This window comes from Pan paniscus, chromosome 5 (genome assembly GCF_029289425.2).
Source record: "Pan paniscus chromosome 5, NHGRI_mPanPan1-v2.0_pri, whole genome shotgun sequence".
Lineage (NCBI taxonomy): Eukaryota > Metazoa > Chordata > Mammalia > Primates > Hominidae > Pan > Pan paniscus.
Genome location: NC_073254.2, coordinates 109,400,903 through 109,428,820, shown reverse-complemented (window position 1 = coordinate 109,428,820; position 27,918 = coordinate 109,400,903). Strand labels below are relative to the sequence as shown.

Here is a 27,918-nt window from a genome sequence, read left to right as displayed (position 1 = left end):
TGTCTTTATATAACAGAATAAAACTTGCCCAACCTGATTAACCCTTTCTATCCTCCCCACCTTCCCAATCCCTCCCTCCTTTCCTTTAGTAAGGTCCCTACTCCTTAAGTGTTTTGAACTCAGTCCTCTCTCGATCCCACACATTGGACAATGAAGCAGTAAGTGTGTCCTTTGAAGTTTAACCTTTCATATTTGTATGCTTTCCCTCACATTAAATGTAATTCCTTTTTTTGACAGCTTTTACATCTAAACAAACCAAAAAAACCAAAACTCCTGCAATGCCTAAAACATGTCGTGCACCTAACACACTACCCGAGAAAAAGATTGTTATGAATATCCAACTCTGGCCAGAGCCGTGGCTCACGCCTGTAACCCCAGCACTTTGGAAGGCCGAGGCGGGCGGATCGCTTGAGTCCAGGAGTTCGAGACCAGCCTGGCCAACACGGTGAAACCGTGTCTCTAACAAAAATACAAAAAATTAACCGGGCATGGTGGCACACACCTGTGGTCCCAGCCACGCTGGAGGCTGAGGTGGGAGGATCGCTTGGGCCCGGGAGGTAGAGGCTGCAGTGAGCCAAGATCACGCCACTGCATCCCAGCCTGGGCGACAGAGCGGTGACACCATCACACACACACAAAAAATAAAAAATAAAAAAAATCCTATTCCATTTCCTTGTCACTGGCTTTCCCCCTCCTCACTTAACCCCCGCCCCTCGCAACAGCAACTGAATCTAAAAACAAAGGCTTTCCCAGACCCTGCGGGACCGCGCGCGGGCAGCCGGCTGCGGACAGCTTTGCAGCCGGAGCCCGGCGCCCCCTCCGAGCTCTCGAGGGCCCGGGGGTCCCGGGCCTCGCCTACAGCGCGTAGGGCCGGGACGAGAGGACGAGGACGCCGCTCGCTCCTGCACCTCCCCAAGCCGGCTTCGCCGGGCGGGCGGCGGCTGGGTAGTGACCGACTGCCACGAAGCTACTGCCACGTCAGGGCAACTTCACAAATCCCGGACGACGGCGGGTGACGCAAGCCGGGCGGCCGCGGCAGGGCTGGGCCTGCGACTACCCGAGGAGGCTGACCTCCAGCCCGGGCGCCCGGTTCAGCGCCGCCCCGGCCGGCGCCGGTGCCTGCCAGGCACTCAGGGAGGCGGGGGCGCAGTGGAGGAGGCGGCGCCATCGCGAAGCGAGCGCGTCGCCCGCACTCAGCCTTGCCACCCCGCCCGCAGTCCAGGCTGGACTGGGCGGCATTTGCCGAGGCTCCTCGGCCAGGCCCCGTCCTCCCGAGCCGCGCTGAGACCCGGGCAGCGGCCGCGTAGAGAGGAGGTGGCAGCGGCCCGGGAGGCCGGAGCCAAGCCAGCGACCCACCATGGAGACCCGCTACAACCTGAAGAGTCCGGGTGAGCAGGGCTGGGGCCCCCGGGCGAGGAGGGCGGAGTGACCCTGGACCCCGGGGTGGTCGCCGCCTCGGTCCCCTCGCGTCTGGCGCCACTCGCGGCTCAGCTCCTGGTTTCGCGCTCTACGCGAGACCGCCGCCTGCCCGGGAAGTACAGGCCGCAGGGCGAGGTGGCCGGGTGGACGTCCGCTGCCAATCCCCCGGCCGGCCAGCGCGCCCCGCAGCACCCAGCCTCTCCCTTTTCTCATCTTCGCCTGGTCCCGTAGAGCTGGGTCAGAAACTCATCCCTGAGAACAGGTGTAAAGGTGATGTCGGTGGGCGATAGTCATCAACCCCCTCGCTGTACCTGGTCGCTATTCCCTCCCTGTCGCTGCCACCGGACTTCTATTTACTGCCGGCTGATTTACTCACATTTGAGGAGTTGGTCGTTTAAATATCCTATTTGCAGCACTTGGGCGAATACAATTACAGACATAAAGGAAATGTTCTGTAACTAAACCAGTTAACTATAGAGCTAAAGCAAAACAAAACAACAACAAAACAACAACATCAAAACACCTCGTTGAGCCCTGTTCTTGAGAGCTAACCTTGATTTTTGCCAGACTGGCTAATATGAAATGTATCTGTATTCAGTCGTAGCGATTCCTTTCCTGCATTTAATGATCCTGCTTTATATTTACACAAGCAGTCCCAGCAATCCTAGCCTCTAATTACTTTCTGGTGCATTATAAAGATAAGCAACTAGCTTTCTCAGCTTAATAAAACAGGCTTGAAATGAATCATTGGATCCTCTAAATGGTATTTTTTCTATCTGTACCTTGATACATTTTGTCAGGGGGAAGAAACTCCACAGTTAACTCTGCATGATAAACTCTAGGATATTAGTGATGATTTCACCAACTTTTGCTGTTGCTTAAAATTTCCTTCCAAAAAAAGCTGTTTCTCAGTAGGAATTAGCAAGACTAGCATCCTTGTGGAAAGAGTTGACACTGTGAATCTTTGGGTTTTTTGTAAGGTTTCAGAATATGCAAAAACCCCAGAAAAGCCTGAGGATATTGATTGGAGGGAGCTTTGTTAGCCTGAGTGCTGTCAGGCTAAGAAATGTCCTTAGGTGACCAAGTGTGTAGAACTGGTCATAATATTTTAGGAGCCACTGACTCCTTAAAAAAATCTGATGAAGACCTGGCACGGTGGCACACGCTTGTAATCCCAGCACTTTGGGAGGCTTGAGCCCAGGAGGTGGAGAGCAGCCTGGCCAACATGGTGAAACCCCGTCTCTACTAAAAACACAAAAATCAGCCGGGCATGGTGGTGGCGCACTCCTGTAGTTCCAGCCACTCGGGAGGCTGAGGCAGGAGGATGGCTTGACCCGGGGAGGAGGTTGCAGTGAGCCAAGATCGCGCCACTGCACTCCAGTGTGGGCGACAGAGCGAGACTCCATCTCAAAAAAAAAAAAGAGAAAAAAAAGAGAATCCCGGGGTGGGGAGGGAGGAAGAAAAGACCAAAGAGAAAGAGGGAAAGAAAAGCTTAATTTTTAAGCTAGATGGTAAAATGATTGAATTATTTACATTGTGGTATATTTAACTGGAGCTGTTTGGGTAAAAATGTATGGTGGCTCCCTGGTCACACGGTTCCTTAGGACAGCAGAGGTGCTTAGTGAAAGGTCCAGAGGATAATGCACATGTGAGTAGTAGTGCAGTTTAGAATGGAGAACTGGTGGAACCCAAGAGATTGTTGTCAGAAAACATCGCTCAATTTCGATAGGTTAGACTTAATACTATGATGATAAGCTTTTAAAATTCTCCAGAATTTTGTATATTTCCAAAGTATGTGAACTACTGTCAGCTGGTTGAGCTTTGGTTGACATGCTTCTAGCTGTGTCATAAATTGCTTCCTTTTTCTGGTTTCATTTCCTCAAAGATAGTGTTGCTGCTCTAAAAAAAAAAACACAATGCTTCTTAAAAATCTATTTTTGTTAGTGTGTGAATTATTTGGAGTTCATGGAGAAGTTGAATTAGGTGAGATATGGGACTTACTGAAAATGCTGGGAGGCATTGTGAAAATACTTCCTTCCTTTGCTTTATTCTCAGTCCTGTGGTATTTTTAGAGTAATGCCTGTGTGAAGGGGAGCAACTGAAAACTCCAATTTCCTGTGTATGGCAGGGTGCACACACACACACGTAAAACACCAACATACCAGACAAACAAAAAACAACCACACAATGTGAGGGATCTAATCTTTTACTCTTTATCTGATGTGGGATTGTCTTTGATGTATGAGTGGAAAGATTAAGTGAAGACAATACAGATAGCTGGTTAAGGGCCAGTGTACTAGCATGTGGATATAGTAAATTTTTTCATTTCATAGGTGGGGAAACTTTTTGCTTTATGGTTTTTTTTTGGAATGGACTTGTGATTATGGATAGAGCTGTTGTGTAGGATCACCTCACAGTAGTTGTCTGTGGTAGTTGTCAGTAGTTGTCTATGGATCTGCTACTGTAGTAGCAGTAGTTGTCTATGGATTTGTCAGTAGTTGTCTATGGATCAAGCTACTTGTCTATAATCTGTCAATAGTTGTCTATGGATCAAGCTACTTGACCCGTGTTTGGGTCTGCTCTGGCCAAGGAAGTAGGGTCTTATAGTACAAAGTGAAGAAATGTGTATAAAGCACCTCCTTTGGCAGCTTCTTCATCAGGGGGCCATTGACATGTGCAGCAGGTGGTGGGAGTATAAGAGACTGGTGCAAAAGTACCCACTGCCTCCACCAGAAGTCTAAGAGTTACCTATCCATGCCATTGGTGTCAACTGCACCTTCCCACTAATCCACTCAAGGTTTCATGTCCAACTCAGGCCCTTCTCGTAAGCTATAGATACACAGAACTTATGGTGACTCAACATCTTCATTTCCCATAGAGTGAAAAAAATCTCTGTAAGTATAAAGACAAAACTCATCAGTTTTCTTCTCCTCCCCTAAACTTGCAGTTTACCCTAGTATTTCATATCTCAGGGATAGACAGCACTCAGGCATCTATGGGAGTCATTTTTTATTTCTTGGTCGCTTCCTTGCTCCATCCCTGCCCTGAAACACACAACTCAATACACACACAGAAACACATATATCTAATCAGTCACTGTTGTCACCAGATGAATCAAAACAAAAACTGATTACCCCCAAATTGAAAAATTTTCAGTAGCTTTCTGATAGCTGTCAATAAAGTTCAAAGTAAACTGCTTAGCTTGGCCTACAGGGCTGCTCATGATTGACCCTGCCCTTCCTCACCAGCCTCACTGTCCACCACTCTTATGCTCTTCCTCATTTTCTTTTTTTTTGAGGCAGGGTCTCCCAGCCTGGAGTGCAGTGGTGCCATCACAGCTCACTACAGCCTCAACCTCCTGGGCTGAAGTGATTCTTCCACCTCTGCCTCCCGAGTAGCAGGGACCACAGGTGTGTGCCACCACACCCAGCTAATTTGTGTATTTTTTGTAGAGACGAGGGTTTCACCATGTTGCCCAGGCTGGTCTCAAACGCCTGAGCTCAAGTGTTCCCTCCACCTTGGCTTCCCAAAGTGGTGAGATTACAGGTGAGAGCCACTGCACCAGGCCTGCATTTTTACCTATCCATTTTGCCTGAACGACTCTCCAGCTGGAGTAGCTTTTCTCACTTAGGTGCTTTGGTTCCTGTTGGAACCTCTGCTTAGAATGCCTTCCTTTAAATCCATCTGAAATTCCTATAGTTCTTCAAGCTTTAAGGTTCAGCCTTGTCTAGCTCCCCTAGGCAGACTAAAGTAGTTCCTATATATACTTGTACATATATACTTGGTCAATATTACCACTTGGTTGTAATTATTTTCATGTCTTTCTCTACTGACTGTTACGGAAGACAAGAAGCAGGTCTTGGTCATTGTTTTATCTCCAACACTCAGACATTCTTTAAATGTTTGTTGAACTGATACATTTGCAGGGTCCTCCTGGGCAGAAACATCACTCTGTAGGCATTTGCTTAAGTACCTTCATTATGGGAGCAGGAAGAGGCAGTTAGGGAGCATGCCTTCCTTAATATACCTGTCTCCTGTATTTCACTCATGCTTTGGGAATTGATAATATCAAGATAATTGCTTTTGAAGAGGAATCCATATATGGGAAGCAGTGGCCTGTAGAAGATCCCTTTATTTTTAGCTGTATACAAACCCCAATGTGAGGCTAGTGAGCTAGCCCCGGTGTGTGAAGAATGCTAATGCCTAGGCCCACAGCACCTAGAGCATGGCTCCAGAGTGTCCATGTGGCCTCTATAAGAAAGAAGAACAAGAGCAGGCATCCAGGTGCCACCCCTTCCTTTCCTGGCACATCTTATCTCACCACAGTGAAAGGATTCCATGGAAAAACCTTTCCAAGAGATAGGAGAGGAGCTGGAATAAAAGTTTCCTCTCTAGCCATGTAGAAGCAAGAGATGGAGTATCAGGAGGGGCAGACTATGCTGTAGCCCGGTTGCCAGGCAGCACTCTGAACCATGACTGTTTCCTAACAGTGGTATTTCTCCTTAGGAGCCAGGGAGCCATATCATAAGGCCAGCGAAATATGCTGAGGCATGGTTTTGAGTTAGGAAGAATCATTGAGAAGGCCTTATATACCAGTCCATTTTCAACTTTAATGACTCAGGGACTGGGCAGGAAGGAGGGGTGAAAAGGAAAGGAGAATTTTGTGGAGAAATTATTGACTCTTATTTGACAGATGTAAACATCAGATCAAGTGACTTGTTCAAGGACTTAGAGCTACAAAATGTCAGAGTCAGAATTTTAATGCAGCTCTAAATCGAGTCCCTGTTTCTTTTCACTGAAGCATTCATAATATATGTTATTTTTGCAAAAAAAATAGCTTATGGAAACAAGAGACTAATCTCACCTTTTGGCTACATGACCTTAGCTCTTACATGGTATGTGCCTGAGTGACTTATGAACTAATCAGCTATTTAGCTGTTGAACCAATGATTGTTCCTTTACAGGATTGGTACAGATACATTCTTATAACAATTCTGACCCTTTATACATCTCTCATAATATCCAGGTACAAGTTTTGAGTGTTTATTTTCTTCTCTCCTGTTGAACTGAACTGAGTAGGGAAGAGGCAGAGAAAATGTGATAAGGGTATAGAATGACATAAAATCTGACTTCAGCTTAATCATTATTGAGTTCAGCCAGTTGACGAGGAATGAAGGAAAAACAATCTTTTTGGCATCTCCAAACTAATTAACTTCATAACAGCTTCCATAATTGCATTTCTATCTAATAATATTAACTTAAAGGAATGATATGTTTATGTGGCTTTAAAGCAGGGTTTTCCATCTTTGTTCTATGGGTCCCTTCAGGAGTGAAATGGAAGGACAAGGAGTAGATAGTCCGCAGGCCCTTCCACTGGCCTCTGCAACCAAAGCGGCTCTGTGGTTTTTGTTTCACCTGTTGGGGTTCTCATTAAGCTTTCTTTGAATGAAGGATTTTGTTTTATTAAATAAGTTTAATTGTTTTATTAAGTAAGTTTAAAAACCATTGCCTTTAATCGGATTCTTAGAGCTATGTTGAGAGAAGATAGTAAAATTTAATTCAACTAATATTTGAGTACTTACCATGTGCTAAGCCCTGAGGAGACTGTACTGCTACAGCTACACTGTCATTACTATTGCTTAGCAGGAAAAACAGATATTAAACAAGTAATTACAAGTGAGATGAACTTCATAAGAGGAAAAATACAGTGTTATGATGGCATAGAGCAAGGAGACTCAACCTGGTCTCTAGGGCAGTGGTTTCTAAACCTAACCAGAGTAATTCAGAGAGCATTCCTAGTCTCTACCCCTCCCTAGGACGCCTCAGAGATTTTGATCTGCCCAGATTGAAATCTCCAAGCACTGTAGGGGGTGGGGGGCAGGGGGCAACAAGGGAAGGTGTCATAGAGACATTCCTGAGAAGTTATTTAAAGGTCTAGGGTAGCCAGACTAGACGGTGAGGTGGAGGATGGGGCCGGAGCAGCCTGGGCCCTGAGGAAAGCTGTATAGAGAGGCTGAGAGTGGAGGGGAGGTAAAGTGTGTTCAGGGAATTGACCAAAGCCCAGTCTCTAGACTTAGAGGGAGAGGGTGTCTCAGTATGTACATATTTCTAATATAGCATTTATCATTCTGTTTTGTATTGACTGCACCTCCCAGCCGTAAGTCTTTAGTGACCAAAGCCATATTTTGTTTACGCATGAAGCTGTAGCATCTAGTACCTAGTAGGAACTCAAGAAATAGTTGATGATCCAGTGAACAAAGTCTCTGCATATAGGGGCTTAGTTCAGAGTAAGAAATGGAAAAGAATATTAATAATTGTGAAGTAGGATAGTAACAACTTTTTTTTGGCCAGGCATGCTGATTCCCGCCTGTAATCTCAGCACTTTGGAAGGCTGAGGTAGGAGGATTGCCCGAGACCAGCCTGGGCAAGACAGTGGGACCCCAGCTCTACAAAAAATTTAAAAATTAGCCAGGCATGGTGGTGCATGCCTGTGGTCTCAGCTATTGGGGAGGCCAAGGTGGGAGGACTGCATGAGCTTGGGAGGTTGAGGCTTCAGTGAGTGAGCTGTGTTTGTACCACTGCCCTCCGGCCTGGAGGGCTTTTTTTTTTTTTTTTAGACGTAGTTTCGCTCTTGTTGCCCAGGCTGGAGTGCAACAGCACGATCTCAGCTCACTGCAGCCTCCACTTCCTGGGTTTAAGTGATTCTCCTGCCTCAGCCTCCCTAGTAGCTGGGATTATAGGCATGTGCCATCACACCAGGCTAATTTTGTATTTTTAGTAGAGATGGGGTTTCACCATGCTGGTCAGGCTGGTTTCAAACTCCTGACCTCAGGTGATCCACCTGCCTCGGCCTCCCAAAGTGCTGGGATTACAGGCATAAGCCACTGTGCCTGGTTTTGTTTGTTTGTTTTATTGAGATAGTCTCTCTCTGAAGCCCAGGCTGGAGTGCAATGGCACGACCTCAGCTCACTGCAACCTCCACCTCCTGGGTGCAAGCGATTCTCCTGCCTCAGCCTCCCGAGTAGCTGGGATTACAGGCGTCCACCACCATGCCTGGCTAATTTTTGTATTTTTAGTAGAGACAGGGTTTCACCATGTTGGCCAGGCTAGTCTCGAACTCTTGACCTCAGGTGATCCACTCGCCTCAGTCTCCCAAAGTGCTAGGATTACAGGCATGAGCCACCACGCCTGGCCTCAAATGCAATTTTATGCAAAAGTCTTGATACATACCAAACCATTGTGGTTATATACATGTAGGGGTTCCTTCTCAGTTAATCTCTCTCCCCATAACATTCCAACCTGTGCCTCTACACATTTTACTTTTATTATTACCTCTTCCTATTCATATCTACCTGGGGAGTTTCTACTGTTATTTCTTTCACATTCAGTACCTGACTCCTTTTCTCTTCCATTTGCTCTAAAGTTAGATGCCCAGCCTGTCCTCCCAGCATCTGGTGCATACCTCTCTTTTGAACTACATCAGTGGTTGCAAACCCAGTTTTGAGAAGCCTTTTCCCTAACTCAGCCATCCCACTGCAGTATCCTGACATGTTTTAGCACCAAAAGCTTGAAATGAGAGGGGTTGGGATCCAGAGCGCATATCAAAGGATTGAATTTTGAGAGCCAATAGAAGACAGAGGGTGCAGATACAGATTGGATTGTAGATTGTGATAGGCATCTGAGCAGCTCCTGCTAGCAGTCATTCATCAGGGAGATAAAAAGCTGGGTGCCATTAACTGAAAGAGAGGAGAAATTAGACTAGGTGGGAAATAATCTTGGAGTGCTAGGTGGAAAGAGTAGGCTGGAAGGCCTACTAGAGAAATGTGGGGACATTAGGTGGCATTGTATCCCAGTAGAGGTTGTTGGTAATGACTTGTAATGGCATTACTGCACCATCCTCTCTGACTTTTTTTCCTCCTTTCAGTGATGCTCAGCTGTTTGGGTATAGACAGCAAATAAGATGGTTGGGTTGGGTCAGGCACAGTTGGATTTTATTAAGGGAGTGTACAAGAGGGACTCCTAAGAGCCAAGGGTGTGGATAAAGAGGAAAATGAATATAAGTATAGGAGGGGTGAAGAAAGTTGTGGGGTCAGTGGACTGGAGGTTTTAGTGAAGCTGAAGGATCATTTCAAGAAGGAATTTCATCGGGGCTTTGGAGAGTCAGTGAATTCAGGGGACAGTCCATTCATTTAATGCAAGATAGTGGATGGAAAGTCCCAAGAGTTGGAGGATATAGAGGTGTTTCCTGTTCACCGAGCATGAGATCCAGAGAATACATTTTTTGTTAATAAAGACATTTTAACAGGTAGAGCCAAACTGCCTGTGTTGGAATCCCATCTCTGTCATTTACTAGCTGTGTGACTATATAATCTCTCTGTGTCTTGGCTTCTTCATCTGGAAAATGGGGATAAAAATAATACCTATCTAGTAATGTTGTATTAAGGGTTAAATGAGTTATTAATGTCTGTAAAAGCACTTCAATAAATACCACCATATAGGAAGTATATATAAGTGCTTATTAAATAAAAATAGTGTCTTCACTATATATTTAATATATAACTCTTTTAAAGTGTTAATGCCTAGCAACTGTTTCCTTCCTCTCCCCCTCTATTTATTCCCATAATCTTATAATTAAACCTTTGCCATATGCTCATTTGCACTAGTTCTCTACACATTTTTTCATTAGGCTTGTAAGACTGTGCTAATCATTCAGAAAAGTATATTTTAAATATCTCTATTTTATGAATTTTATTTTAGCTGTTAAACGTTTAATGAAAGAAGCGGCAGAATTGAAAGATCCAACAGATCATTACCATGCGCAGCCTTTAGAGGTTAGTTTCTATCTCCATGTTCTTCATATGGATTTTAATATTTAAAACAAATTTTTTAAAATTGCTTTTCATTGCTTTGAGTCATTACAGATGTGTGTGATGTAGTTTGACATTTTATTCACCATATTTCATGAATATTTCATTAGCCATTCCAAATCACTTTAGAAGAAACGGATTTTGTGGTCTATATGGGTCTCAGATGCTAAGTTGAGGTTAGATCTTTTTTTTTTTTTTTTTTGAGGCAGAGTCTCACTGTGTTGCCCAGGCTGGAGTGCAGTGATGTGATCTCGGCTCACTGCAACCTCTACCTCCCAGGTTCAAGCAATTCTCCTGCCTCAGCCTCCTGAATAGCTGGGATTACAGGCCCCCACCACCACGCCCGGCTAATTTTTGTATTTTTAGTAGAGACGGGGTTTCACCATGTTGGTCAGGCTGGTCTCAAACTCCTGACCTCGTGATCCACCCGCCTTGGCCTCCCAAAGTGCTGGGATTACAGGCGTGAGCCACTGCACCCGGCTGAGGTTAGATCTTGAGTCTGAGGGAGGGGAGGTGGAAAGAACCCCAGATACTTTACAGTTTGGAAGCCTTTTGATGGGTCTCCGTAGCTACTCAAGACTTTTTGTACAAACATCTCGGCCTCTCTCAGTCTTCTCATTTGTAAAAGGAGGCTATTTAAATATACCCAGGCAGGTTTTCATGGTAACAGTGGGAATAAAAATATCATAACTTAAGTGCAAGTATTTTATAAACTGAAAAGTACATGGTAACTGTAAGATGACATTAAATATATTAGTATTACCATTTTATAAATAAGCTCTTAGGCATCTATAAGGGATAATTTTTAAAGATTTGTTAAAATAACCCAAACATAGTAATTTTTTGATTATATAATTATCATAATTTGCTATTCTTTCAAGGATTAATTTCCAATTTAAACCTGTAAGTTACTTATGAATATATAACAACACTCAGAAATTTTTAATGTGTTTATTATAAAATATTTTAGCTCAATGGAACATGAAAGCTAGATTAAATAGCTTTTACTTATAAATTTAATTTATCACTTACAGTCTCGAGACATCTCATGCATTAGAAACTATACTAGCAATAATATAAAGCATTTAATTTTTCTTGCTTGGTAATATTTCTAATATTCAGATAAAATGATCAAACTTTTCAATATTATTAATTCCTTGTGGATTATTGTTTTTGTTCAGGATAACCTTTTTGAATGGCACTTCACAGTTAGAGGGCCCCCAGACTCCGATTTTGATGGAGGAGTTTATCACGGGCGGATAGTACTGCCACCAGAGTATCCCATGAAACCACCAAGCATTATTCTCCTAACGGTAAGAATTTTGGATTTTTAGAGTGCTTGTGGCTTAACTCTTCCTGGTAGCTGCAAAATATAGTAAGCAAATCATTTTCATTAAGAAATAATAGAACAGTATAATTTTGCTTTTGGGGTCCAGGCCCTGGGACTATAATTTTTTTCCTCCAAAATAATTCCTAGGAAGCTGATGCATCTGAGAAGTAAAAATGATACAACTGAATGCATAAATGTCATATCATGGTTGTTAGGATTCAATGAATTAATATATGCCAAGTGCTGGGCATACACATCTGGCACTTCATAAGTACTCACTAAGGGTAGCTAATGTTATTGTACCTTGTAATCATATTGTCTCCTTTAACTTCCCACCTTTCTTACACTCTCTTCCTCAGTTTTCTCATCTTTACAATGAGAATAATGATACCTACCTCATTGAGTTTATGTGGGATGAAAAGTATCAAGATCTTATTGTATAGCTCTTAGAATAGAGCCTGACACAGAATACTCAATAAGTGTTAGCATTATTATTACTGTTTATATCTCAGATTTTCTCTCTTTCTCCCCAAATTTACACATCTTTTCTTCATGTGAAGGAAAACTTTTTTTTAAGAGACACGGTCTTGCTCTGTTGCCCAGGCTGGAGCGCAGTAGCACGATCATAGCTCACTGTAGCCTCAAACTCCTGGGCTCAAGCTATCCTCCCACCTCAGCCTCCTGAGTAGCTGGGACTTTAGGCACATGCCACTGCACCCAGCTAATTAAAAAGTTTTTTGGTAGAGACATGGTCTCATTGGTCTTGAACTACTGGCCTCAGGCAGTCCTCCCATCTCAGCCTCCCAAAGTGCTAGGATGACAGGTGTCACCATCATACCTGGCCAAGGAAAACTATTGATCTAATAATTCCTCTTTAATTGTTAAGCTTTTCTTCTCTCATTTCCTTTAACTATATTTAATTATCCCCTAACCTTGAAAAAAGCAAAAACAAACACAAAAGCCATTCCCTGTATCTGTTATCACTTTAAGCTGTGCCTATTTTTCTCTTTGGTAACCTCCAAGGCATCCTTTCCGTAGTTTAGCCTGCTGCAGTCCACCTTCCACACATAGTGCCCTGTTGAAACATGAAACTACACCAATCTCAGAGACCAGTTTGAGAAATCTCACTGCTTCTCCTCAGTCTTCATCCTGTTCTCAGTTAAACATCTTACCCACACGGAGTAGCAAATGGTGAAACAACAGGTATTCATCAATAAATACCAAATTAATGCTGCTTTTACCTCTATTTTGTATAACGGAGAGAACATTTGTTTAAGAGCCAATAGGCCTAGATTCTGACTGGTGCTCTTTCCATTACACTATGGGTGGGTTACACAATGTCTTTAAAATTGTTTTCTCATCAGTCAAAATGAATGTTGTGTTTGGTAATTGTAATCACACCATAAAGTACCTGACATATAGAAGCTGCTTAATAAGTATTAGCTGATATAGAGAACTGCTAATGCTGGCAGTAGAGTTGGAGCAGGGTCCTGGAGACACTCTACTGTGTCAGGAGTCATTTTATGTAGTTGCTAGATCATGGGGAGAGCTAAGTGGTCTTCGGGGAGGGAGGGGCTGGTGCATGGGGAGACTGGTGGTGGTGGAGGACAGTAGTTAGCAGCAGCTCTTTACCAACAAATACAGGTATATTTCAATAGTTAGCCAATGGTATGGTCATACTAACCACACTGGCTGAGAATCAGCCCTGATTTTCAACATTACACTCTTTCTGGTTCACTTCTTTTTTGAAAAGTCTTCTCCAACTTTCATTCAATAAGTATTTATTTATCCTTTCATTCATCACTCCTCTGAAAATCACACCTCTCTCAAAGCCTTTCTCCCCATGTCTTTCCTCACTAACATCTAGTTAGGTGATACTGAGTCCTTAGGTTTCGTCCTGGCCTCTTGCATGTCTTCTCTTTTAGATTCTTTTTTTTTTAACTTGAGATAGGGTCTCACTCTGTCACCCAGGCTGGAGTCCAATAGCATGATCACAGCTCACTGCAGCCTTGATGTCCCACACTCAAATGATCCTCCCACGTCAGCCTCCTGAGTAGCTGAGACTATAGTCACACATACCATGCTTGGCTAAATTTTTATTTTTATTTTTTGTAGAGACAGGGTTTCACTTTGTTGCCCAGGCTGGTCTCAAACTCCTGGCCTCAAGTGACCCTCCTACCTTAGCCTCCCAAGTGCTGGGATTACAGACATGAGTCACCATGCCTGGCCTCTTTTAGATTCTTAACTGAGCCTAGCTCCATACTAGGCACAGGGTAGGACATTAGTAAATCCTCTCCCCTCCCCTCCCCCGTCTCCTCCCCACTCCCCTCTCCTTCCCTCCTCCCCTCCCTTCCCCCTCCCCTCCTTCCCCCCTCCTTCCCTCCTCCCCCCTCCTTCCCTCCTCCCCTTCCCCCTCCCCACTCCTTCCCCCCTCTCCTTCCCCCTTCCCCTCCCCACCCCTCTTCCCTCCCCATCCCTTCCCCCTCCCCTCTCCCTTCCCCACTTCCCTCCCTTCTCCCCTCCCCTCTCCTCCCCCCTCCCCTCTCTCCTCCCCCATCCCCTCTCCTCCCCCCTCCCCCTCCCCTCCTCTCCTCTTTTTTTTTCTTTTCTTTTCTTGGGGACAGGGTCTCACACTGTCACCCAGGCTGGCATGCAGCAATGCAGTCATAGTTCACTGTGGCCTTGAACTCCTGGGCTCAAGTAATCTTCCTGTCTTAGCCTCCCAAGTAGGTAGGACTAGAGGCACATGCCACCACTCCTGGCTAATTTTCTTTCTTTTCTTTTTTTGGTGACAGTGTCTCACTAAGTTGCTCAAGCTGGCCTTGAACTCCTGGCCTCAAGTGATCCTCCTGCCTCAGTCTCCCAGAGTGCTAGGATTACAGGCGTGAGCCACTTCGCTGGCCAGTAAAACTTTACATGTTAATTATTTAGATTTCACTTGTGCAACTCAGTTTCAAAAGGTGCTGTAAAACACCTTCTAAAAACAGCTTTTATTATTCAGCATCCAACAAGTATTTTTGGAGTCTATAAGGACAAAAAATCTGTGTCCCATGAGAGGTTACATTTTAAAAAAAAATCTTTTTGGCCGGGCGCGGTGGCTCATGCCTGTAATCCCAGCACTTTGGGAGGCCAAGGTGGGCAGATCACAAGGTCAGGATATCGAGACCATCCTGGCTAACACGGTGAAACCCCGTCTCTACTAAAAATACAAAACATTAGCCAGGCCTGGTGGCGGGCGCCTGTAGTTCCAGCTACTTGGGAGGCTGAGGCAGGAGAATGGCGTGAACCCGGGAGGTGGATCTTGCAGTGAGCTGATATCACACCACTGCACTCCAGCCTGGGTGACAGAGCGACACTCCATCTCAAAAAAAAAAAAAAAAAAAAACTAAGATAATCTCTAAAATTATTATATATAAATAGTATATTTTTACAGAAAGTATAAACATTAAGCACATGTATTTAATTTTCTAAATGCATTGTTTATTCCTCAGGCTAATGGTCGATTTGAAGTGGGCAAGAAAATCTGTTTGAGCATCTCAGGCCATCATCCTGAAACTTGGCAGCCTTCGTGGAGTAGTAAGTGTTAATTTATAGTGAATATAAATCTCATAACTTCAATCAATTCATAGTTATGAAGTATAATACTCTGATTTTTTCTTTTTCCAGAATAAACCCAGTTGCTTTTACAAAGCAATTTAGATTGATATTTACTTTTTTATTTCAGTAAGGACAGCATTATTAGCCATCATTGGGTTTATGCCAACAAAAGGAGAGGGAGCCATAGGTTCTCTAGATTACACTCCTGAGGAAAGAAGAGCACTTGCCAAAAAGTAAGTTTTGCATTTCATTCTTGTTGAGGTCTGAATAGTATTCAGGGTAATGGCTATTAGGAGGTAGGGCCTACCTCTTACTATGTGACTTATTTTCTGAGTGACTGTAGCTACAGGATCTTATCTCAGTTTTGCTCTTTTAGAAATTCAGTTGTAATAATTTCCTTGGAGTGACCAGAATCTAAGTAATTTATTTAATGCTATCTAGTCTTAAAAAGTAGTTGATACTATTTCACTATTTTTAAAAAATTCAGTGGGAGATATATTCTCCTGGAAAACAATACCAGTCATTTGTTTCCACTATGGCATTATAGATGGAAAAGAACCAGAGCAATTATTTGTAGCTTTCCACAAGATTACAAACCTCTTGAGGGCCAGGAGGTAATCCACTTTATCCATCTTTGCATCTAGCTCATAGCAAGTGCTTAATAAATGATCTGGAATAAAGCAAAAGAGATTTTATCAAGTTGTGATTGCCCAGTGGCAATCACAAACAGAGAAGTGATGCCTTCTCTGTTTTTTTCAGGTGCAGGTGCACTTTTGTCTATATGACCAAGATCAGTCCTTCCATTCAGAGTAGCCCCTCTTTGAGTAGTGCTGATACCTAATTTTTGATGTTGATAATTTTTCTGCTCTGGAGTCTGCTGCCTACCACCCTTCAGACATATTATGTTAATTAAATTATATCATATTTTACCCTAGCACACCCCAGAGTAGGCCCTCTACAGATATTTGCTAAATCAGTTAGATTTTAGCATCTGGAAGATTTGGTAGACTTCTTGGTCTTATAAGCAACTTTTCTTTTTAAACCTTATTTCCAAACTATGGGGATGTACTTTATTTATACAGCTCTTCATAGATTACACTATGTACTTTGAATACATAGTATTTGTTTTCATTCGATTTACTATGTTGGTTTTTTTATCTTGATGCCTTTATCCAGTTGATTTCATGTGCGAGGTAAAAAAAAAAAAAAAAAAAAAAGAACTGGAGTTCTTGTTCTTCTAGGCTTCTCACTGTATATTCTAGATTCTCAGTCTATAATAGAAACCTTTTAAAAAATGATTTTGGGCCGGGCATGGTGGCTCACACTTGTAATCCCAGCTCTTTGGCAGGCCAAGACAGGTGGATTGCTTGAGTTCAGGAGTTCGAGACCAGCCTGGGTAAAATGGCGAAACCCCATCTCTACAAAAAAATACAAAAATTAGCTGGGCGTGGTGGCACGTGTCTGTAGTCTCAGCTACTTAGAGACTGAGGTGGAAGGATTGCTTGACCTGGGGAGGTTGAGACTGCAGTGAGCCATGATTGTGCCACTGCACTCAAGCCTGTGGGACAGAGTTGAGACCTTGTCTCAAAAAAAAAAAAAACAAAGATTTTTGCATTCAACCGTGGTAGCATGCTACCATTGTGGATAAACTAATACATTCAAAATAAACACTCCCTTTAAGGTTCATCTGACTCAGTTAAAAGTGAATACATTTTGAAGCAAATAATTTGTATATAACCAATTCTCAAAGGTGTGTGGACAATAGTGCCACTTCTGGTAAAACAAGAAATACTCATCAATAAATACTAAATTAGGCTGGGCACAGTGGCTCATGCTTGTAATCCCAGGACTTTGGGAAGCTGAGGCAGGAGGATCGCTTGAGCCTAGGAGTTCCGGACCAATCTGGATAACATAGGGAGACACTGTCTCTACAAAAAAAAAATTAAATTAAATTAAAAATAAAATAAAATAAAATAAAATAAAAATTAGCTGGGTGTGGTGGCACACACCTGTGGTCCTAGCTACTTGGGAGGCTGAAGTGGGAAGATCACTGGGGTCTGGGAGGTTGAGGCTGCAGCAAGCCATGATTGCACCACTGCACTCCAGCCTGGGTGATAGAACGAGGAGACCCTGTCTCAAGAAAACAAACAAACAAACAGAAAAACTAAATTATTGCTACTTTTACATATATTTTGTTTATATGATATTTCATAATTTTAAATAGCATGTTCTTCAAGACCTAAGGTTTTTTAATAGAACTAGAAGTACTATGAAAAACAATTTTTTAGAAAGAAGTTTAACAATGTAACAATGTATGTTTTATATATGATGCATGTTTACTTTCAGTCATTTATATCCTCAGAGGACTCTTGTAAACTTCAAGGAAGTTTTGACTATATCTGGAATACAAAGGGAAAAATGGAAAAACAAATATATTTTAGAAAATAGTCTAGTTAACAGACACATCCTGAGTATCTACCTAATGTATAATCAGTAATAAATTAAGTCTTTGGATTTTCTGTAAGTTCTCTCAAGTCTTTCAAGTTATACTGCTATTTGTGAGGGGTTTTTTTTCCCTAGAAATATCTGTAAATTCTATGTTTAATTAGTTTCTTTACTGCTTTATATATATTTCTGCTAACAGATAATTTGATCTTGTTAAAGGACTTTTTTCACAGCCTTAAAATAGGTTTGTTATACGTGATCTCAAGGACAGTATAATAGACAATTTTCTCATTGTATAGATGTAAAACTTATTTTTCTTTAGATAGTTTATTGGAAAAAATAGCATCTGAGCCCTGGATTTTTTTAAAGCCAGCCTAACATTTACTTGTCTCAGGACTATAATCATTACATTAATTTTCTAATTCATAGCATGTGGATAAATGTGATGTGGAATTTTCCAGTGTTCCTTTCTTTTAAGTTTAATGATTGAGCATTTGAGTATCTCAGTAAGAGGGAATTAAACATTTAACTATTTATTTTCATTTAAAAAATCTTTTTCTACTAGATCACAAGATTTCTGTTGTGAAGGATGTGGCTCTGCCATGAAGGATGTCCTGTTGCCTTTAAAATCTGGAAGCGATTCAAGCCAAGCTGACCAAGAAGCCAAAGAACTGGCTAGGCAAATAAGCTTTAAGGTACTATAAATTCTTAAATAAATGCTAATTTTGCAACCATTTTGTTTACTGCTGGATTCTGCATAGAAAAGAAAGCGATGCAGTTCTATTACAATATAACATTTGCCAATGTTTTTCTTTTTTCATATTTTTATATTTTTAATTTCTGTGGTTACATAGTAGGTGTATATATGTATAGGGTACATGAAATGTTTTAATACTGGCATGGAATGTTTTTCTTATTACAAAATTCCTAACTACATTCATGAAAGCTTTATAGAATAGTGAGTGAGTGAAACTTGAACTCTGGTATACAATGCCAGGGTTCAAATCCCAGCTCTGTTGCTTATTAGTAGTATGATGTCAGACATATTAATTAACCACTTTGTGCCTTTTTATTATCTATAAATAATAATGGTACCTATATCATAGGATTGCTGTGAGGATTGAATTAATATATGTAATACATGTGTTGCATTCAGAACTGTCCCTGGTGCTTAATAAATTCTAGCTATTATTACAGAATATATAGATAAGCAACAAGAAGAAAATGATGGCCGGGCGCGGTGGCTCACGCCTGTAATCCCAGCACTTTGGGAGGCCAAGGCGGGTGGATCACCTGAAGTCAGGAGTTCGAGACCAGCCTCAACATGGAGAAACCCCGTCTCTACTAAAAATACAAAATTAGCCAAGCATGGTGGTACCTGCCTGTAATCCCAGCTACTCGGGAGGCTGAGGCAGGAGAATTGCTTGAACCTGGGAGGCAGAGGTTGCGGTGAGCCGAGATCGCGCCATTGCATTCCAGCCTGGGCAACAAGAGCGAAACTCCATCTCAAAAAAAAAAAAAAAAAAGAAAAAGAAAATGACATTCATAATCTCACCCCCAAGAAATAGCTACTGTTAATATTTTGGCATCCCTCCTATATATCCCTTTTTTCTGTATATGTGTTACCCAAACATAGGATTATATAGTATTTTAATACTTTCAGTATTAAATATTTAATTATTGAAGGTATTAGCTGGGCGCAGTGGCTCACGCCTGTAATCCCAGCACTTTGGGAGGCCGAGACAGGCAGATCACGAGGTCAGGAGATTGAGACCATCCAGGCTAACACGGTGAAACCCTGTCTCTACTAAAAATAGAAAAAATTAGCTGGGCATGGTGGTGTGTGCCTGTAATCCCAGCTACTTGGGAGGCTGAGTCAGGAGAATCGCTTGAACCTGGAAGGTGGAGGTTGCAGTGAGCCAAGATTGTGCCTCTGCACTCCAGCCTGGGTGACAGAGTGAGACTCCATCTCAAAAAAATATAAATAAATACATACATACATACAGACGTAAAGTATTAAGTATTTAATCCTTCTGGAATTTAATTAGCTTCACAAACAGAAATGTCAACCTGCATTAAGCAGCATGCTCTCTTCCTCCTCCCTCTCCACTTCTCTGTGGACTGTCTGTCTTTCCAGGTCCAGTTCCCTTCTCTTTTATTGTAGTGCCTGGAGGAGGAGTTGCTCAGAACATGTTTACTTTCTTCCTTCTGAGGATTCCTATTACACTTAAAATTGCTTCTGAAAAGTCTCAGGACCAAATGTGTTTTGTACATGAGAATTTTTCAGACTTAAGAAAAGATCTTACATATACCATATATTAACTAACCTGCCGTGCGATCTGGGGCAGCACCTCATAATCAAATCCATTAGGATTTCTTCAGCAAATCTGGGAATATTACATTAATGTGGGATTAATGTTTACACTAATGTGGGATAAAGACTATTCATAGCTTCACATCAGCTCATATCAGGCTTTGCCTAAAAATTACCAAAAAAACCTTGAGTTTTGAGAGCTTTTTAGCATTGTGGATTGTGAACCATGGGTGTTAGTTTTGTCCCTCATCAAGTAACGGCTTCTTGAGAACGGGTGTTGTGTATGCTTCTTCCTATGATACCTAGTACAGTGTTGGACACAAGAGTGCTCAGTGATTAACTGCCTGATAATAGATATTAAACTAGCAATTAAAATAAATCCAACAGAGGGGATTTAGCAAGTTGTAGATTGTGTATGTTTCCTGTTGTTTCCTGTTGTAACACTGCTCTTGGGTCTATCTTGTTTATAGGCAGAAGTCAATTCATCTGGAAAGACTATCTCTGAGTCAGACTTAAACCACTCTTTTTCACTAACTGATTTACAAGATGATATACCTACAACATTCCAGGGTGCTACGGCCAGTACATCGGTATGGCTCTTATCTTTTAATATATATGTATGTCTCTATCATTATCACTGTTTGCAATAGGAGGAGAAGATCCTGGATCAAATATCTGAAAATTTTGGTTCTCTTAACAACTGGATTCTAACTCATCAGTCCTGCTAATGAATTATTATGTTGAGCAAGTTGTTCATGCTTTCTGGCCTCAGTTTTCTTTTTTTGTTAAATGGGGCTGGATTAAATAATTTTTGTCTTGTCCCTCCAGAATTCTGTGATTCTCTGAAAAGTTAATTTTAATATAGTGTTAGACTGAATAAAACAAAATATCCATATGTTAGCCACTTTCTAAATAGACACTATTTTTGGCAGGATTGTTCAGCTGCATTAAGGTACTGACTTAATAGTCGTAGAGCCAAAAATTTACTTAGACTTGCTCTGTCCAACACAGTAGCCACCAGCCACATGCAGCTGTCTACATTTAAATTTAATCAAAATCAAGTAGAATTTAAAATTCAGTTCCTCAGTCACACTAACCACATTTCAAGTGCTCCATAGCCACATGTGGCTAATGGGTACCATATTGGACAGTGTAGACATAAACATTACTATCATCACAAAATTCTGTTGGACAATGCTACCTCGTATATAGTAAGTGTCCAATAAATAATTGTTGAATAAAAGAATGAATGCTATGAGTGTTGTTAGTGGTGCCCTGACCTGTTGTCTAAGAAATTGTTTGGCCTAGGTGATCAGAGAGAGTGATTTAAAAAATATGACTGGATTGGTGCCAAAAAATAAGGATTATGGGAAAAAAATGATTTTCCTTCCTATATATAAAAGATTAACTGTCTTTGGAAGTCTTTTTGGTAACAGATTGTTTGGTTAAGTAGTCACATTTTTTTTGTTGTTGTTTCTCCAGTTTATTGAAGACTTTAAAGGGTGAGGGAAAATTGAAATAGAAGTTGGGCAAATATAGATTTGCCCTTTACCCAGCAATAACGTACATAAAGTGGGACTGAATAGTCTTGAGTGAGTCTCTCCTATTCAGAGAGTGAGCTGGGCAGAGAAAAGTTGGTTGAAGAAGAACAGGGTGGTAGTCTAGGGGGACTGAAGATGGAGATCCAAGAAAAAAGTGTGTAGCGATGAGTTTAAATCATTTTTGTGTGATCCCAGTGTAATTTTATGAATTGCAGGGGAAAACAATGAATTAATTTTAAGGTCAATATGTTTTAGTTCAAGATATTGAAAAAGCTTTCTAATTACTTTTTATTTCATAGTTTTTTTTTCTAATAGAAGCATTCTATTACAAAAAGGAAGGTGGTAATCTTTTTTCACCTTTTAGGACAGCCTCTAATGTTTGTGATGTATTTAAATCTTTTGTGTATTTTCAATCTATGTTAAGTCCCCTTGTTACATATTCCAGTTATACTTATTCCAGTTGTAATTTACTTTGTAATTATTTATTGTCTATCTCTCTTCCCAGAATGTAAGTTCTGTGAGGGTCAGGGGTCTCTTTCAGCTTCTCCACTGTATCCCCAGTGCCTGGCTTAGTGCCTTCTATATAGTAGATTGCCAATGTTTGTTTGTTGATTGAATGAATGAATCTTAGGATTGGTACTTCAAAAAATGCTAAGAATACAATTAAATAAATCAAGAAGTTTAAGTAAATTAGAGTGTACAAATAATGATGTTATTATAGTAGTATTTCTTGTTTTGATTTAGTACATAAAACTTAGAATTCTTATTCATAGATACAGGTCATTAATTGAGACTATTTTTAGTGAAAATACCAACAAACAATAAATTGTCTAAAATTGCAAGTTAAGTTTTTAATTATATTTACATATAAACTATCTCAGAGTATGATTATATAATTTGACCACTATGAAAGTAACTGAAACCTGGTTTGGCTAAGGGTGGTTATTTTACATTAAGTATAATATAAATTAATTGAGATGTTATACATCAAATCCCAGATAAGCTATGATTTTTTTGTTGTTGTTAGCCTGGAGGAGAGGCAAGAGATTGCCACAACTCTAAATACCTCAGATAACGTCAGGCCATCTGTTGCTTTTTAATGCAGATATTTTAGCATCAAAAAGCAATGGGAAATGTAGAAATGGGAAAAACACTAAAGGCAGTTTTGTTCTTGCAGTCTGTCAGATTTTCTCCTTTTCCCAGGGTAGGGATCGAGGTTCTGAATAAGCCATTTCATTTTATAATAAAAAGCAAAACTCCCTCACACATGCTGGTTATTCTAGAAAAATTTATATATATATCACTAGGGACTTAACTAAGAATGTGATTTTTTATTTTTTTAAGGGAGAGTCTCACTCTGTTGCTCAGGTTGGAGTGCAGGCATGGAGTGCAGGCATGTGATCATAGCTCACCGAAGCCTCAACCTCCTGAGCTCAAGTGATCCTCTTGCCTTAACCTCCCAAGTAGCTAGGACCACAGGTGGGCATGACCACACCTGGCTAAGTTTTAAAATTTTTCTGTAGAGACAGTGTCTCACTATGTTGGCCAGACTGGTCTCAGATGCCTGGGCTCAAGCAGTCCTCCTGCCTCAACCTCCCAAAGTGCTGTATGATTGTTTTAAATAGGAAAAAATTTAGAATTTTATAATATCAAGGCACTTAATTTTTAGTCAGTGATATACCATCCAAAAGGCATCTGAGGCTGGGCACGTTGGTTCATGCCTATAATCCCAGCACTTTGGGAGGCCAAGGCAGGAGGATCGCTTGATCCCAGGAGTTCAAGACCAGCCTGGGCAATGTAACAAGATCCCATCTCTAAAAAAACAATGATTAAAAAAATAGAGACAAAAGGCATCTGAAACATAGGAACCTCATTAAAACATTATATGTATATACATATTTTCATTAAGCGTATGTGTTAAAATATCATATAGAGTCAATGTTTTAAGGGATTGTTTTTCTAAATATATTAATAAAACTATTAAAAGGCCAAAAAGCTGTCCTACGTTATGACTTTTTTTTGAACCTAAATTTAGATGCCCCTCAAGGGATGTATTATTAGTATCATTCTTGGTAGTGTTGCCCTTAGTCATATGTTATCCTCTGAGATTGTGTATTCTTGAATAGATAACAAGTATATTTACAAATCTTCTTTGCCAGTTTCAAACAAAGTTTCTTAAAATTTCCTAGTACGGAGTCCAGAATTCCTCAGCAGCATCCTTTCATCAACCTACCCAACCTGTAGCTAAGAATACCTCCATGAGCCCTCGACAGCGCCGGGCCCAGCAGCAGAGTCAGAGAAGGTTGTCTACTTCACCAGATGTAATCCAGGGCCACCAGCCAAGAGACAACCACACTGATCATGGTGGGTCAGCTGTACTGATTGTCATCCTGACTTTGGCATTGGCAGCTCTTATATTCCGACGAATATATCTGGCCAATGAATACATATTTGACTTTGAGTTATAATATTGTTTTGTGACTTATGAGCTGTGACTCAACTGCTTCATTAAACATTCTGCATTGGGTATAATCTAAGAATTGTTTACAAAAAGATTATTTTGTATTTACCCTTCATTCCTTTTTTTGATCCTTATAAGTTTAGTATAAATATATCTAGACATTCAGACTGTGTCTAGCAGTTACGTCCTGCTTAAAGGGACTGGAAGTCAAAGTTCCTTGTCTCACTATTTGATCTGCTTTGCAGGGAAATAACTTGTTTTTTCTCATGTTTCATCTTCTTTTTATGTAAATTTGTAATACTTTCCTATATTGCCCTTTGAAATTTTTGGATAAAAGATGATGTTTTAAGTTCCAATGAGTATTACTAGTTACTCAATACCACTTATTGAGTACTCTGTTTCTACGTATGTAGAATGCATAGGGATAGAAGAGTTGAAAAGGGAAAGCGAAACTCCTCAAATAGCTTCCTTAAAATGTCATTCATAGGAGATGTACTGGGATTGCTCATTCTGTGACTTTGTGTCCTAAACATTCTTCAGTGAAAATAATTTTATTTCAGTCAAACATTTATGAGGAAATGAGATCACATCTTTGTCACTGGATGCTACTTGAAGAGGGAGTACTTTGTAACCACTTTGATATGCTGTTATCACCACCCCCTGCCCTCTGCTGCCATAATCACACAAATTTAAAAAGAAATAAAACAGTCTTCCATAGATTTTTAAGGAAGAAAGGGCCCAAGCCAGGAGATCGCTTGGTTTTCTTCCAGAAGTTAAATGGGGGGATCTGAAGATTTGAATGTTTGGTCTGCTTTGAAATGTATGTCTTTTGGGATGTATTATATGCCTAGCTTTATAATCAGTATAAATTTTAATTATTCCAGGAATATGCATAATATTGAAATATTTCATGTACTATTTTAATAGAAAACCTCAGGGCCCAAGTAACAGTGATAGAAGTTAGAAAAACCTTTACTTAGAATTGTCCACCTAGTCAGAGCCCAAGAAAGAATTTTCAGTGGAAAAATCAATATATAACTTAGTGCTAGCTAGCGCCACAGACTCTAGTAGGTAATATTATCATCATAATGGCTGGTGAGACCATATAATCACAGAAAAACATTGCCTTCAGCATGTTCAGTTCGCAGCACTGAGGGCACTCTTGAGGGTGTTGTTAATGAAGATTTAATTTTTAAATACAGGTGGTTCCAAGCTTTCAAATAGGTTATGCTCCAAAAGTGTTATTTGTAAGTTAATTTTTTTACAAGTCAAACAATGTTGGAAATGGTATTTAGGTTCTAGATCGGTCCACGAAAGTTAGCCCATATGTATATCTTGAATAGTATAGGGGAGGGTATTCATAAAGTCCTTATGTGGTTTTAACTAAGTGAAATTATGGACAAGAGAAATAATTGTAAAATCATCTTAAAGGCAAATTTAATTTTTACTCCTGTTTATGGGACATTCGTTCTATTAACTGTCAGACACAATTTCTGTTTTCATCTGAGAGCCAGTTTTCCTTTATTTCTACATCTAAAATAAGAACATATTGTATACTATTATATAATACAGAATTGTCTTAAACTTTAATAAATTCACATTTTAAAGGTGTTTACAGATTATTTTTTATATCTGTAGCTGAATTTGTTAAAGTCTAAAAAGCTCAAGGACTTTATGAAGATCTCATTATATGAGGAAAATCATAGGTTACCATTTTATAACTCTATTGCCATAAGAAAATACATTCTAAAATCTTGATTTGAAACATATTAGAAACCTTGATTCAGTGCTCAGTGGTCTCCTAGTAAGAAGTCACCGACGGTAGCGTCATATGAGAAGAAAGAAATCATCACCACCTCAACCTCTGCTGAGATTGTGTGCTAGGAACAGTCTTCCCTCCGTTTCCCCTCAGTCAAACTTGAGCCAGCCTCTGGATCGATGTGATCTTGTTGCATGTTTCCATGGGGGTGTACCTATACTTTAAGCCAATCCTGCTGCATTCACTGCTAAGTTAAATAAAAAGCCAAGAAGATTTTGCACTGTGCAGATCCTTTGCTATCTGACTTGCATCTCTTCCCCCACCTGTCAGCTAGCCATCTGCTTGTTTGTGTTGGGATATTTTTTAGCACCTGAAGCACCATCTGAAAGGGGCACCATTTTCTTCTTCCCTTTGATCTCACATATGCTCCCTAAAAATCCTTAAGTTGTCAATCTGATCCCCAGTGTGAGGTTAATGAGCAAAATTGGTCTTTGGGGCCCTTTTTGTCCAAGCCCCACTGAAAGGCCTCTTCAGAAAACTATTATCTTTAAAGCCCTACTTTAACTCCTTAATTCCAGCATACAGCTAAAACTGGATGTATATTCTGGTAAGTAAAGGCTGAGGACTCCTCTTTAATCCTCAGATCTAGATAACTCATGACATTTTATTTGACCAACATAGCACATGATGAGATATCAAGGTAATTAAAATAGCATGCTTGAAAAAAATACGTAATCTGTTTCACCTGTAACTGTTTAAGCCAATAAACTTTTCAAAATTTATGTAATGTGGGGCTTTTATGTAGCACTTTACGTTTTCATGCTGCTTATTGTTTTATTCTACTGAAATAAATGAATTTCAAGATTCTCAACTTTTTTAATTTCAAAAATTGTTTATTGTTTTGACTATAGGAATACAAAATTTCCTATTTTGGGAGAATAAGAACTCTTTTTGTCATTTTTGGCTATGAATAAACTTTCTGGTCTTTTGAGACCACCCATTTTTATAGATCAGAATCAGAAAACAAGTAAACCTCACTCACACATTTGGACTCGTTTGAACAAAAATCTAGGCCAAAATACTGAAAAGCCTGTGTGTGTTTTTAATTGGAAGTATATGTAAGGTTAATGCATTTAGTGAACGTGACTAACAAAGACTAATGTGCACATTAACAGATGTACTTTTTAAGGTTTTATGGGAGGCTGTGCATTGCTCAAAAGCTGTTGGGAACGCCTTCTGAACAGTTGCCTTCAGAACTAGTTTGAGCTGCTCAATAAAACCAGTGACTTTACTCATACCTTGTTTTTGACCAAAGGTTGTATTCTTTACATCATCCAGTCTTGTCTCTCATCCATTCTACCTCCTAGAATATTTCTCTCACATCTTTCCACTTCCCTAACTAGGCACTATCCTATTTAGCTATTAACTCCTCCAAATTGGTGCAGTAACCTCCTAACAGGTCTCTAGTCTCACCCCATTCCTTACATTGCAGCCAGAGTTTCCAATATACAGACCTGATCCCTTCTCTCCTGTTGCTCTTAGATAGGGTGAAACCCTTAACATAAAGCACAAGGCTGTGCATGACTAGAGTCCCACCTAAGTGTCTGGCATAATCAGACCTCAGCAAATGCCTTTGGGTCCTTCCCACAGCTCTGACCTCGATCCACTGGGGCTATACCCTGCCCTGAGAAAAATGAGTAAATAAAGTTATACCATCCACTACCTCATACTATATAAGAAAATTAACTCAAAATGGATCAAAGGCCTAAATATAAGAGTTAAAACTATAAAATTCTTGGAAACTTAGTAAACGTGACAATGGGATATGCAGTGGTTTCTTAAATATGATATCAAAAGCACAAGCAGGTCTGGCATGGTGGCTCAGGCCTATAATCTCAGCATTTTGGGAGGTGGAGGATCACTTGAGGCTGGGAGTTTGAAACCAGCCTGGGCAACATAGCAAGACCCTGTGTCTACAAAAAAATTTAAAAAAATTAGCCTGTAGCCCTAGCTATGCAGGAGGTGGAGGTGGGAGAATTGCTTGAACCCAGGAGTTTGAGGTTACAGCGAGCTGTGATAGCACCACTGCACTCCAGCCTGGGCCACAGAGCAAGATCGTACCTCTTAAAAAAAAAAAAAAAAAAAAAACACAAGCAACCAAAAAAAAAAAGAAAATTATATTTCT

At 40.7% G+C, this 27,918-nt stretch overlaps 1 protein-coding gene across 1 annotated transcript; it reads left to right on the top strand.

The window, feature by feature from the left end:
* Positions 1–237: 237 nt before the first annotated feature.
* Positions 238–26,604, top strand: UBE2J1 (ubiquitin conjugating enzyme E2 J1). The gene is made up of 8 exons (XM_003822875.6): positions 238–1,388; positions 10,177–10,250; positions 11,468–11,599; positions 15,108–15,192; positions 15,341–15,446; positions 18,224–18,353; positions 20,443–20,562; positions 23,703–26,604. The coding sequence occupies exons 1-8, from the start codon at positions 1,358–1,360 to the stop codon at positions 23,979–23,981; spliced, it is 957 nt and encodes a 318-aa protein (XP_003822923.1). The 5' UTR covers positions 238–1,357; the 3' UTR covers positions 23,982–26,604.
* The last annotated feature ends 1,314 nt before the right edge of the window (positions 26,605–27,918 follow it).

What these genes read in the sequence shown, in the direction of transcription:
- UBE2J1 (XM_003822875.6), top strand. Translation starts at nt 1,358, where the DNA reads ATGGAGACCCGCTACAACCTGAAGAGTCCGG. An exon ending in TTGGCAGCCTTCGTGGAGTA is followed by an intron (nt 15,193 to 15,340) that starts GTAAGTGTTAAT and finishes TTTTTATTTCAG; the next exon opens with TAAGGACAGCATTATTAGCC. An exon ending in CTAGGCAAATAAGCTTTAAG is followed by an intron (nt 18,354 to 20,442) that starts GTACTATAAATT and finishes TCTTGTTTATAG; the next exon opens with GCAGAAGTCAATTCATCTGG.